We start from the raw sequence: 14215 nt of genomic DNA, 5'->3' as shown, positions 1-14215 counted from the left end.
TACACAATAATCGATATAATCTCGTAGATAGAAGCCCAATCTTCGAAACTTTGCACAATATGCTTCAATTCCATGTTTGAAACTTGAGTAATGAGCATTACTTTTAGTAACTTTCAAAAGGCCATATCGCACGATATGCCCTAATCATATGTAAGTACCGCATTTACGTAACTTATATATCGATAGTCCCACGACAAAATGGCCTAACTGCAAATGAGAGCCTCTCTTTGTTTACTTTCTCTTTTAATTATTACGAAGCCATTATTGCAAATTCTCTAAAGTTTCCAATATAAATCGAAAGCTTGTAGTTTTACCTTGAAAGTTTTGCGAAGAGTAAAGCGTCAAATATAAAATCTGTTCGGTAAATCGTAGAAGAAAAAGTAAACAAAGAGAAACTGTCATTTGCAGTTAGGCCCTTCTGTCGTGGGACGGTCGATATGCATTAACATACGTGCGCATGTGTGCCAATATTTGTATTTCTTTACCCCTTAACGCTCAAGGAAAATATGTTTCCCTGCTATAAAAATCGTTATAGATTCTTCAATTACTATTAAATCGGTGTAACTTATTTCCATTTCCAAGGCGACAAATGTGTTTCTGAACGAACAAGTAAAAAGAACTATCAATTTTTATTGCACTTAAAAAGTAAAATGACGTATAGAAAAAAGCACACATAAAGACTATCCCAGGAAGTATGAACGCACTTTGATTTCGCTGTAAATAATTCACAAGTGTTAGATATTCAAATTTTATTTGATATACTGATAATATTAGACTACAACAACAGAATATTATTCTCAACATTTGCTACTTAGCCATTTTAGACTAGCTGGCGCACCTTCTTGTGAACGTTCCTTATTAAATTCCGTACAGACTTGACACTTTTTTTTTCAATCTTTTTCGAACTGTAGAATGGTTTCGGCTGCCGAAACATGTTTCCTAAGATGTGCCTTCGGTAATGCCCAAAATTCCTCAATTGGTCGAAGTTGTAGGCAATTTGGTGGATTCATGTCTTTTGGGACGAAAGTGACATTTTTGGTAGTATACCATTCTACCGTTGATTTCGAGTAGTGGCAGAAGACAACAGGATCCTTGTGGCTTCGAATCATGGGTAGAAGTCGTTTTTGTAAACATTCCTTGATGTATATTACGCTGTTCATTGAAGCAGTGGTGATGAAGGGTTTCGAAATCTTACCGCAGCTACAAATTGCTTGCCAGACCATAGCTTTCTTAGCAAATTTTTCGACTTCAATCGATGTCTCGGGCTGGTTTAACACTTACCCTTCTCGCACCGTATAATATTGTGGTCCCGGCAAGGATTTGTAATCGAGTTTCACGTAGGTGTCGCCGTCCATGATTATGCAGTTCAAATTTCCAGCAAGAATCGTATTGTACAGCTTTCGAACCCTCGACCTGATCGATGCTTCTTGTTTCGGGCTACATTTTGGTTGTTTCTGCTTCTTATAGTTTCGAAGATTCAAACGTTTTTCAGCACGAAGAACATTTGACTTCAAAGTGCCCACTTTTTTGGCCACATCCCGAACTGAAACCTCCTTCTTTTGCTCGAACGCCTTCAGTATACGTTTATCCAACTGAGGGTTAGCAGGACCTTTTTTTTCGACTCGTTTTCGGTTTATCCTCGAAGGTGTTATCCTCATCGAACTTCCTGATTGCATTTCGCACAGCTTTTTCACTTACTCCTTCCATTTTTGCTATCTTTCTCAGTGACAGTCCGCGTTCTATGCACCATTTGTACATAATTTTTCGACGTTGTAGTTCACGCATTTCGAAACAAACTAATGAAAACGAATAAACAACTGCACAAGTGGTTAGGGAAAAGGGTAAACAACAGGTCACAGCCATAAAAGTTGACAGATTCTGAACCATTGCGAAATGGCAGCGGTTTTTGGTTGCGTCCATACTTTCTGGGACAGTGTGTTATTTGCAACGTCCACAGAATGCCATAACTAACTATTTATTTTACTATTCTGATAATTAAAGCAATTAAAGCAATAAATTAAATTACGATATAATAAACCCAACTCTTCTTTTATTTATTTCTAAGAATCATAGGGAAAAATATTTCCCATGAATTTATAGGAAACTTATGCACCCTGCTGTTTTTCTGGTGATATTCTCTTATGGCGTTTTTCATTGGTACACTGGTGGCGTGGATTGCTCTGGTTTTGCACTTTCAAGCAGAAATGGCAATGAAACACCGTCAAAATATTGCATTTCTGCTCGAAAGTGCAAAATCAGAGCAATCCACGTCACCAGTGTTTTTCAATGAAAAACGACATTAATTTACACCGCCAATAACTAAAATATGGTCTTGTACAGACAAATATCGTCATAATATACATATAAAAATTGGCGAAGTAAAAGCGATCATTTATATGTATGAATACATACACATGTACGCAAACGGGTGCTTAAATCACAGCACGCCGTGCGTTTGGCTGTCAGCTTTCGTTTGTTTATTTGTTTGTACGGTTGGAATTTGCGTTTTCAAAATGTCGCGTATTGAAAAGGAAGTGAAAATTAAAGTTCTGGAAACATGGCTAAGTGAGAAGGGTATTACTACGCGAAAATTGACGAAGCGGTTTGGAATGCATCATGCCAATGTTAAAACCATCAATAATAAGTTTGGGGAACACTATTCTTTGGATAAGCTACCGGGAATAGACAGAAAAGCCGGCTCTTCCAACCCGAAATTAGACCAGAAAGTGGTATCTCTAATCATGAAGAACAAATCATATATCAGATTCCAAATAACATGGTTTATTCCATTTCAAAACCTTAGATTTAGATATTTTTTCTAGCACAATAGCCGAACAGATTTGATCAACGGTTTAGAAACGGCGAGGCACTAATAATGGGTGTAACATCTGCTCTGTTCGAGAACCTTAGATCCAGCATTCGGACGTTTTCGTTTGCAACAAGATTCGATTGACGCAGTAAGTTGACACTGGGACGGGTCGTTGTACCAGCAGTTCATTGGTTTGTAATTCCGTCTCCACCAATCAAGTTATTCCATGTGTGCATTGAACAGAGAAAGATTAAGATTTGCACGTGCCAACCGTTTCCCTGAGTTGAATGATCGTTTCGTTTGGGAAGCAAGATTTAGCTATGGACACTTTGCCACACTCATCACACTTTCATGAATAGACATGTGCTTGGATAGATAAGCCCTAACAGCAAACTCTTTTCCGCATGTGGTGCATTTGTACGGTCTCTCGTTTGTGTGAAGTTGCATGTGTTGAGCAAGATTCAGTTTGGCGTGAAAATCTTTTCCACATACGGTGCATTTGTATGGTCGCTCGCCTGTATGATTGTGCTGGTGGTCTTTCAAGAGTGATCTGGTCATGAATCCTTTGCCACACACATCACACTCATGTCTATAGTCATCCGTGTGAATACGCATGTGTCTGGCCAAATAAGAACTATTGGCGAAATCTTTTCCACATACGGTACATTTGTACAGTCGCTCGCTTTTGTGAAGCTGCATGTGTCGAGTAAGATTTATTCTACCAGAAAAATCTTTTCCGCATATAGTGCATTTATAAGACCGTTCAACATTATGACTGTATTCGTGGTTCTTCAGAAGCGTTCTGGTTAGAAAACCTTTGCCGCACACATCGCAGTTATGTTCGTAATAACCCATGTGAAAATGCATATGCTTATCGAGAAAATACTTGGTGGGAAAATTTGTTCCGCATATGGTGCATTCATACTGCTCATCCGAATGAATACGAATATGTTTCGAGAGGTATGCTCTATGATTAAAGCTTTTGCCACACACTTCGCACTTATATGTGTACTCATTTTTGTGAATAGCTAGATGTCTGAACAGGGAAGTCTTAATGGCAAAAACCTTGTCGCATTCAATGCACTTGTACGGACGCTCTCCGGTGTGAATATGTTTGTGGTCTTTAAATAGTTGATTAGACCTGAACTCTTTGCCGCACACGTCACACTTATGCTTGTAATCTCCCGTATGCATAAGCATGTGTTGATCTAGGTAATTCGTAGTGGGAAACTCCTTTTCACATAGTGCGCATTTAAACTTCTCGTCTGTATGAATACGTTTGTGCTTTGTGAGGCTTGCACTATGATTAAAGCTTTTGTCACATACGTTGCACCTCTTCCTGTAATCTTTTCTGTGAGTAGCCATATGTTTGGATAGATACTCTTTAATGGCAAAATCCTTTTCGCATACAGTGCACTTGTACGGACGTTCACCGGTGTGAATCGTTTTATGATGCTTCAATCGGTGCTTCGATGATAGTTCTTTGCCGCACACATCACAATTGTACAGGTTGTTACCAGTGTGCGCGATCATATGCTTGATCAGGGCGGTTTTCAATGAAAACTTTTTCGTACAAATGTCGCAATTATAAAGCATCTTGCCTTCATGTACTAAGGTGTCCTTTTAACCATCATTGTTTCATCGATAAACATCAATTGTTGTAGAGAAATTGTTTCGTCCCGTGTCCAATTTTCTAGAAACACTGAAATCATTATGAACTAAAAACTGCAGTTACCATCAACTGTAACTACGATAGGAAATGATTGACTCACCTTTGTATAGTTTCATTAAATTTATTACAGCTTTTAGCTCTATGCCGAGTGATTGTTTACGTTTTCTTGCAATTTTTTAGCAGAGTTGTCATCAACAGGGATGCCAGGTCATTTTTTCAAAAAATCTGTGATCAAGCCAAAAAATCCTGTCTGTGCAAAATCTGCGCACGTTTCCCCCCGCATAATTAAAAATAGCAACTGGTATAGTTCAAATTATATAAAAATCTTTTGTGTTGCGGTAACCTCATTTGTTATGGTATGTGTTTGATTCAATGATAAACACGGATTTTGTTCAACTACAAAGTATGGTACACAGATGATATGCTTTGTTGTTACAATTTAGTATATGGTTATTTTATAATATGATGATAGTAACAAAAATTTCACGGTGATTAAAATAATGATAAAGAACTTCTGCTGAACCATATGACATGAATTCTCTATGGCTATTATCGTTGTAGTTTAGTTTTATATAGCATTTTTAATAATGCTCCAACCACCTGCTGTAATAAATGAGCGGATTCAAAAGTTTTATTTCGCGTCAGCCCAACTGGATTATTCTAAGCCACATCAATTTTTTTATACCAAATATAACAGTAATACCTGGTGACCTATCATAAGTGTTCATTGTTAAATGTAAATATTACACTCATTGCTTCATTTGTATATTGAATATATGAATAGTCCTGACCAATTCAGATTTTTGGATTAATTATTAGTTCGTCGAATATATAAAATATATTATTTTGTCCCACCTGTACATCATACACGAAAATAATTTTTGACTTGCTACAAACCGTTAGAATAAACTTCTTTTTAAGTTTCACTTCTCTAGAAAAGCCTCAAAAGGCTCCACAATCTTTTTAACTTATAAGTCAAACTCACCTTTATTTTATACCAGTCAAATAAGTAAAAGCGGACTCCAAAGCGAACGACGACCTTAGAGACCCAAGGAGTAATTTCGGTTGAGATCCAGTAAAAAACACTTGTTGATAGTTTTAGCTTCCAAATAGCAATTCACGACCTAGAAGGAACAGTGCTGCTATCTATGAAAGTTTAATCTGTGTGTGAAGTGAATGTAAACAAAGTAGGGTACTTTTTCACTCAAGTAAAATTAGTTCATTCTCTGTTTGCTCAATTGATTTTCTTGTGCGTTGAAGTACTAAAAAGATTAAACGACTCCTATTAAGTCATTAAACCATATTTTGCGGTACATCATTGCTGGTATTTCGTGAGTAAAAAGCGAGAAAAAACTCCTCTTCCGGCACTAGTAATCCACATAGGTAAGACAATATTTGAAATTTTGTGATCAAACAACTATTCTTGGTGATTCTAATGCGGTAAACCAGTGAATTACAATACAGAGGAAGGTAATTGAGACTTATTTAAGATTTTTTTTCTCTGAATATTGTAGGTCATGGATCTGAAAAGTTGCTCGAATGGACTTGCAAAAACATTTCATGACAGTGTTTGTTATACTGATGAGAACAGTGTGTTATGTTCCAGATTGAGTATACCGATTTAATCCTTCCCAAACAAATAAAATGAACAATACATAACATGGATTCAACGATTCAGAGTTAAGTCAACGAACACTGCTTGAGTGCATGTGTGTCGTCAATTTGTAAACTGGTATATTTATGTATATTAAATTTATTCATCTGACAATAAAACATAATTAATAAATAAATGTCAAATGTCCTCAAACTTGATGTTATCAGTTCGGAATATCCGACTGCCGCTCGTTTTAATCTCGTTGGATGTTAATCGTTCTTTTGAGCTTTGATTTTCTGTAACAAATCAAAATAATAATTTTGTGATCTCGAACTCGGATTAAAAAAAAACAAACCTCAATGAATGATTCAAAACAGCTATCACATGTTTGCATTTTCCTTCACTGGTTTTGCAAGTACATGCAAATAACCAAGCAGAGCGTTCACTTCTAGTAAAAACTTTGATTGTGTGCGGCTCGACACTTGGAGTTGAAAATAAGCCAAATCCATAATTGTAGATCTCATCTACTCCAACTATCCGAACGGTTTCCTCCGGCAGCGTAGCTAAAATCTTCCGACAAGTTCATCAACACAGTGCACGTAACATCTTTTGAAGGCTCCTGAAGATGAATCGAAAAATGCATTATTTTCACATTTAAAGTGAACACTTCGACGAAAAAATTACAAAAACATGTAGTTTCAATGCAATTTAAAGAAATTTTAAAAATAGCAGTAGATTTTCACTCATGAATATTGTTCTGAAATTATGTTTACTTTTTTTCACATACCGATCATTTGATTTTTACATGAGAAAATAGACATCACTCAAAGCGATTTTTTTATACTCATTAACTGAATTAGTATCTTCAAAGATTTTAGGAAACACTGGTACTTACCATTTCAAACAGCAAAACTAAAATCGAGGAAAACGGTACGTTTGAAAATTTATCACTTTTTTTCTTTTGCTTGTTTACTTCCACTTCACACACATAAGCTGTCAAACTCAACTTCGTAGTCGCGAATGCAGTCTCGGACTGCTATATTTTTACTCAGCCCTTGCTGACAGCATATACGTGCGTTACGTAAATAACATGATGTTATATAAAAGGTATACACATCAGCACTTTCCCTTTTAGAGAAAACTAATCTAAAATATTGTACAATAATTATATGTATTATTTGCTTAAATATTTACTTCTGACAATTTTGAAATTCATTTCAAGCAAAAGTTTTCTGGCAATACAATTCATCAGTTTAACTCGACATTACATTAGTAAAAAAAATCTAAATCGAACGATCTTTGATCATTTATAAACAAAATCAGTATCGAAATTTGCTCTTCGCAAACGTTTCGATCTTCTTAATTCCGAATCCGACAAATCCGCCGGCCCGAAGTTAAATTTACGCTTTTCTCCTTTTCTCTCCTGTTCATGCTCAGGAAATCCCCTGAAGTCCTCCTCATTACTCAAACTTTTCCTTCCACTCCTTTTATCTTCACACGGCACCCAGGATATCATCGGGTTTCTTCCTTCGGAGGTATGGCTAATCCGCATCTGGATACGGTGTGCCATTACTGGCACGTTTCCAATTAAAATCTGGAAGGTATTTTTAGAAAAACGTTTTAAAAAATTTGCTTTTAACCATTTTCTGTGGTCGTGAGGGTTATGGTTTTTATACCACACCACATCACCTTCCATCAGATTGTCATAAGGATCAGCATTATTATCAATAGGGGGTTTAGATGACTTTTCATCACCGGGAGGGTGTGGTAATAATAACTGCTTTTTATAATGTCTTTTTGGATTTAGCAGATCAATAAGTTTCTTCGGCGTATAATTGAAAATTCTTTCCGATGGGAAATCCCCCCCATTTGTCAAGCAACTATTTCTATAATTGAACAAAAATAAATTTAGTTGATCCTCCCAATTCAATTCCTTTGTTTCTGGTTCCATTAGAAATTTTTTTAATACATCTTTTACCGTTCTAACCAATCTCTCAGCTTGACCATTACTAGACGGATTGTACGGTGGGCTTTAAAAACTTTTATACCTTGCTTTTCTAAGAAATTTACGAAACCATAAGAATTGAACATTAACAGCTTCTCATCTATTATTTCTAACTCATGTTGGTTAGAACATACGTCAACAAAACGTTTGTCAACTCTTTTGGGCCATCCAGTTTTTATGAATTTTATAATTTCCATTAGGAATTCGTCAGTTCTAGTTACCTCGGCTATCTTTTTTGAATCTATGGGAAACTCCCTTCCGAAATTAATGTTTCTAATGAGTTCTTCGTCTAGATATTTAGGAACTTCTTCCTTCAATGGGAAACGCGAGCAAAAATCCGCATTTCCCATTCTGGATGATGGTCTGTATTGGATATCGAAATTGTAGATTGACATTTCTAAAACATAACGCTGAAGTCTAGTAACAAAAATTGCATTTTTACCCTCCTTGCCAAAAATCCCCACCAAAGGTTTATGATCAGTATAAACCGTGAAATGTTGTCCATATAAAAACTTATGAAACTTTTTTATTGTAGAAATTAATGCCAGAGCCTCCAAATGTAGGATTGGATAATTTTTTTGCGCTGAGTTCAACGAAAAGGATGTGAAACAAATTGGTTTCTCGACACCCTTCACTATGTGAGCAATTACCCCACCAAGACCGTACCCTGATGCATCCGATACGACAACTATGGGTTTCTTTGGATCGTAAAATTCCAAAAAGTTAGTTTTTATCAATGATTCTTTACTCTCTTTAAATGCTTTATTGCAGTTTGCATCCCAAATAAATTTTGTGTCCTTTTTTAAAAGATTATATAAATAATAGAACTTGGATGATAAATGCGGTATAAATTTGTTGTAATAATTTATTAACCCCAAAAAGGATTTCAATTCCGTTACATTTTCAGGCACTTTCGCATCTTTTATTGTGGAAATTTTGTCCGGGCTTGGTAGTAAACCTTTTTTTTCGATAATGTGTCCCAAATATGGCAGCTCACTTACGAAAAATTTACATTTTTCCCAATTAACTTTTATATTTGCCTCCGATAGCCTTGTTAAAACATTTTCTAATTTGCCTTTGCAGTCCTGTAAGTCTGTACCCGCAATGAGAACATCATCTAAATAGCAATAAACTTTATCCAAACCCTGCAAAACTTGCTCCATTATTTGCTGAAAAATCGAAGCACTAGAGGAGGCACCTTGGGGCAATCTGTTATACGTATACAATCCTTTGATCGTGTTTATAACCATAAATTTTCTGGACTTTTCCGACAAGGAGAGTTGGGTGTATGCCCCCTCTAGATCCAGTGAACAAAAAACTTTACATCCAGCCAATCCGGCAAACAAATCCTGTGCCGTAGGCAGAGGATATGTGTTAGCAATCAAACATTTATTTATTGACACTTTACAGTGAATTACTAATCTTATATCATTGTTCTTTTTTACTACAATTACCACCGGGGATGCCCACTCACTGGTCTTTAAAGGCGTTATAACTTTTTCATTCTCTAATTTGTTTAAATATAGTAGAACTTTCTCTCTCAACCGATAAGGAACGTTATAGGCCCTCTTGAATATTGGTTTGTCCTCTTTTAAGATTAAATCGGCTTCATAACCCTGAATAGGCACAGAGAAGTCTTTGACAAATACACTAGAAAATTTTTGCTTTATTTCATGAACTATTTCAGTCATCCGTTTCTCATTATCGTTTTCAGATATAGAATTTGTGAAAAAGTGCCTCCAATTGGAAAAAAAACGTCCAAACCATCCCGACCTAATAATGGAATAAAACTATTGTGGCAATTAATAACCACCAGTGTTAAATTGGTCTGTATACCTTTATACATTGCTGAAACATTTATTTCTCCCATTATTTCCAAGTTATCCCCGTTTACTACCACTAATTTCTTCCCTGATTGATTCAGAGGCATCGAAAAATAAAAATCATTGTTGTTTGCCCATAACTGTTACCGACGAACCACAATCAACCTCCATTTGGATAGGTTTTCCCTCCATAAAGACATTTATCAAACAAGGGTTATTAATTTTGTTAACAGAAGTTACCAACATACATTGAATATCACCTGCTTCAGGCTCGTCCTCACTGTCCTCCTGCGTTGACATCCGACTGAATATTTCGTTCAGCGATTTTCCTTGGCTCGTTCCTGGTTTTTCATAGGAGTCCACGAATTTTACTGCATCTCTTTTCAAATTTTTTAGCTTGAAACACTTTTTCTTTATATGCCCCTTAATTCCGCAAAAATCACACGTTATCTTTGAATAATCAATCTTTCTTCTCTCCCAGGGTCTTTCTGAAGGATTACTATTTAATTTAGAAGTTTCTCCTCGACCATACGGTTTAAAACCTAACCTAGATTTTACCGGCCCCTTTGAATAACTGGGAGTATCTAAATGACTACTCGATTGTGCCTTGCCCCAAGCGCTTAATAGCTTTTGCCACGCTTTGCCTCTAGGGGAATTCACAGGATTTATTGATGCTACCTCCTCAAATTTATTCCCTATACCAAGCGATTTCGCATTCGATCTAGCCATCTGCCATGTTATTATAATTTTTTCTGTAGCTTCTGCACTCAAATCCTCATCCTCATTTAGAATTTTTTCTTGTAAAGCGGTATCTTTTATACCTGATATAATTCTGTCCCTAATTGCTTGGTCTTTAAATGTTCCAAATGAACAAAACTCCGCCTGGAGCTTGATAGCGAGGACGTAATCCTCCAAAGATTCATCAGGGTGTTGCACCCTATTGGAGAATCTCAAGCGCTGTACCAAACCAGAAGGCTTTTTATCAAGTCGAGCCTTTAATTTTTTTATCATGTCTTCATATGACACATCGTCTAAATTCCCCATAGGGTACTGAAGTTTTAGTTCCGCATATACAAGCGGACCGCCTAAAGTTATAAAATGAGCCTTCTTTAGTTTGTCTGCCACCGTATTGGCCATAAAACAATATTCTAAACGATCTATCCAGTCACTGAAAGGAGTGTCCTTTCTATAAGGTTCAATAAGTGAAGCCATGCTCATTTGAGCCATTTCTGTTGTAATTCAAACGCAAAATAAAACCAAAATTAAACCACTCAGCAAGATAAAATAAATATTCAACGGTACAGTACACAATAAAAAAAAGGAATAACAACAGGTTGACTCACCCTATAGGCACTGAATTATTTACGTTAATCAATATCCTCGTTGTTATTTTAAATCCACGAGCGCCTTCGCCTCCTTTCACTTGCCAAATATATTCCCGTCAGGATTCGAGCGCCTTTGCCTCCTTTATATAAATTATTTGAGTTAACTCCTTGAAATCACATGAACTCGTCCTTGATTTTGCTTTACCGGATCAAAAAAAAAGAAAAAAAAATCAATTAGTCCGGCATATAATAAAAGTTTCGATCGAAATAATGAATGCCTACAATGCCTCAAATGATTAAATATATAATAGATCTTTTGTGAAACCAAAATTTCTTTGTTTTAAAAAAAAAGGCATTGAATTATAAAATAGCACACATACGAACAAAAGAAATTTTCTGCAAAATCTTTTCAAATTATTGTTCACCATTTGCTGGTTCTCCCAATTTTGCTTACTCACGCTCCTAGTAATACCAAGAAAAAAAACAAAATGGCACCACTGCACTTTTGCAACCAAGCCACGCCAAACTTATTGTTGGAGATGAATGCAATCGTCCCCGCGTTAATTGATCCGTATACACTATGAAATGGCTTCCGTTTTACTGATTTAAAAAAAAATCGCCACACAATTGCCTTTCGACTGAGACAACTAAAAAAAAAATGCCGTCCAACGGCGTTGTTAATTCAGTTATTCGTTTATCCTCGTCGCCAGTTTTTAAGTTTCACTTCTCTAGAAAAGCCTCAAAAGGCTCCACAATCTTTTTAACTTATAAGTCAAACTCACCTTTATTTTATACCAGTCAAATAAGTAAAAGCGGACTCCAAAGCGAACGACGACCTTAGAGACCCAAGGAGTAATTTCGGTTGAGATCCAGTAAAAAACACTTGTTGATAGTTTTAGCTTCCAAATAGCAATGCAGTCTCGGACTGCTATATTTTTACTCAGCCCTTGCTGACAGCATATACGTGCGTTACGTAAATAACATGATGTTATATAAAAGGTATACACATCACTTCTAAGGTTTGTAATTTCTGTAAAGTGGCACAAATGTGGAATATATTATGAGGAAAAACGCATGACTAACTCGAATACAGCTGTAGCTCAATTGGATAAAGCGGCAGGTCTTCTCTAGGATAGAATCAAATCCATCAGATTTACATTCATCGACAGAGTTGAAATCAACGTTAAATGAATGAAACGAGAGATACGCAAAACAATACATTTATATTGTTTTTATTTTCTATCCCTCTTGACACTGACGATAAAACAGTTGGATGAACACCCTAAAATCAAACAGTATTTTGTTGCAAATCTATAACAGAACAATACTACAAACGGTTCGAGTGGTAATTGTAAATCAGAGTGTATGCAAACGTGTATATATACTGTGGTATTGAAACTGTGGGGATGTTTCACTGAACGAGAGTTATACCAAAGACATCATATTAACAAGATATTCAGCTCTCACATTTCCCGAACAAATAATTGGCAACATCCTTTTTTGCGAGCATGTCGCCCTCAGGTGAGTCCGCATCGAATCTCATACATAGAAGTAGGGGAGAGAAATGTCAAATTCGTACGCGCCAAAATAGCAGGGCTGCGCACCCATACAATTGACATGACATATTGAATGAGACGCCGTGCGATGGCGTTGCTGAACTGAAGATTGAGATCGCTCCAAGCTGACAGGGTCTGGTTATACTAAAATGGATTATAAACAAACTATTTCTTTTATCGTTTTTGCCGAATTGTTCGAGAAAATTGTCATTTTTGTATGGTAACGTTACTTAACAGCCTATTCGGTGTATTGTAAAATTGGGCCTTACCACAAGGGAAATAGTAAATAAGATTATCCGAAACGTCGTTTTATCCATTTCTAAACAATATGATAAAAATTAAACGAAACAATAATTTATCCTCGAAATGCCATTCCTGTAGACGTAAAGGTATGGTTCCGATTTTTACGGGCCGTACCATAATAGCTGATCGGAATCATTTTTTGGTTTTGGTTCTAAACTGATATCTATTTCAAAAATCTGTAATCATTTTCAGAAATCTGTGAAAATCTGCACACTTAATTCTCTTTACCGAAATCAGTAATATTTTTACCGACTTTTACTCAGCGGAACGTACCGCAATAAATTCAGCAATTCATTTTTCACTATACTGATCAGTAATTCGTGATGAGGGTTCGCTAATATTATACTGTTTAGTCAGCACGGGAAGATAACCGAACGTAACCTCAAAAAACAACCAATTAGTTCAGTTATTCGTACAGTTCAGTACAGTATGAAATCAAAATTGAATATTTACTTTAATGTTTAAAATTTTGGAAAACACACACCAGAATAATTGAAATTCAAATGCATTTTGTTATTTATTTAATATATAAATATTTTTCTATAAAATTAATTCTATTTCTATTCGTCGAAAACATTCCCCAGTTGTTGCAAGCGTTCCGATTCCAAACAGTTTATCTGCAATGTGGCCTCTACAGTTAAACACTACAAAGCACCTGCACAACAATCCGAAGCAATACAGAATGTCGCCCTTTACTGGAAGTAAGTGATCGCGCCAACAAATAGCTCCACCAGCAGTTTTGTAAAGTACATTGAAATAACACAGATTTTATATAAATTTCAATATAATTTATATATTTAAATTAATAGTGATTGCGGATATGTAGAGTTGCCATGAGTTCTCTCGCATTTATTCATACATTAGAGTAAGCGTTGAGTTTTTAAACATTTGAGTGAAAAAAATACTTCTTGCAGTTTAGTGCGTTTTCATTTTCGGAATATTCTTATCGAAATAAAGAATGCAAAAATACGTCGTTTTCCATTGCCGTTTCTAGATCCTGTTTTGAAAACATGAATCAACGTCAATCATAGATGTTTTGTGGTTTCAATTGTGCTTAGTGGAAAGCGCAACATAAGAATATCAGAATAATTCAATTTTGACTCCAAACCGTTCAAAAGGAAACGGTTT

General features: G+C 35.9%; 1 protein-coding gene across 3 annotated transcripts; it reads right to left on the bottom strand.

Annotated features, from left to right (window-relative positions):
* Positions 1–2759: 2759 nt before the first annotated feature.
* LOC131426329 (zinc finger protein 93-like) lies at positions 2760–4679 on the bottom strand. 3 transcript variants are annotated; one of them, XM_058588978.1, is made up of 2 exons: positions 4582–4679; positions 2760–4511 (listed from the first exon to the last, which is right to left on the bottom strand). In XM_058588978.1, exon 2 carries the CDS (start codon positions 4403–4405, stop codon positions 3128–3130), a length of 1278 nt encoding a protein of 425 aa, XP_058444961.1. In that variant the 5' UTR covers positions 4406–4511; positions 4582–4679; the 3' UTR covers positions 2760–3127. The 3 variants fall into 3 exon arrangements, with proteins under 3 accessions (XP_058444961.1, XP_058444963.1, XP_058444962.1); XM_058588980.1 differs by having other exon boundaries at positions 2760–4502; positions 4582–4660; XM_058588979.1 differs by having other exon boundaries at positions 2760–4527; positions 4582–4659.
* Positions 4680–14215: the final 9536 nt, after the last annotated feature.

The sequence above is a fragment of the Malaya genurostris genome, chromosome 1 (assembly GCF_030247185.1).
Source record: "Malaya genurostris strain Urasoe2022 chromosome 1, Malgen_1.1, whole genome shotgun sequence".
NCBI lineage: Eukaryota > Metazoa > Arthropoda > Insecta > Diptera > Culicidae > Malaya > Malaya genurostris.
The sequence above is the reverse complement of the archived record's forward strand: the minus strand, read 5'-3'. Positions and strand labels throughout refer to the sequence as shown.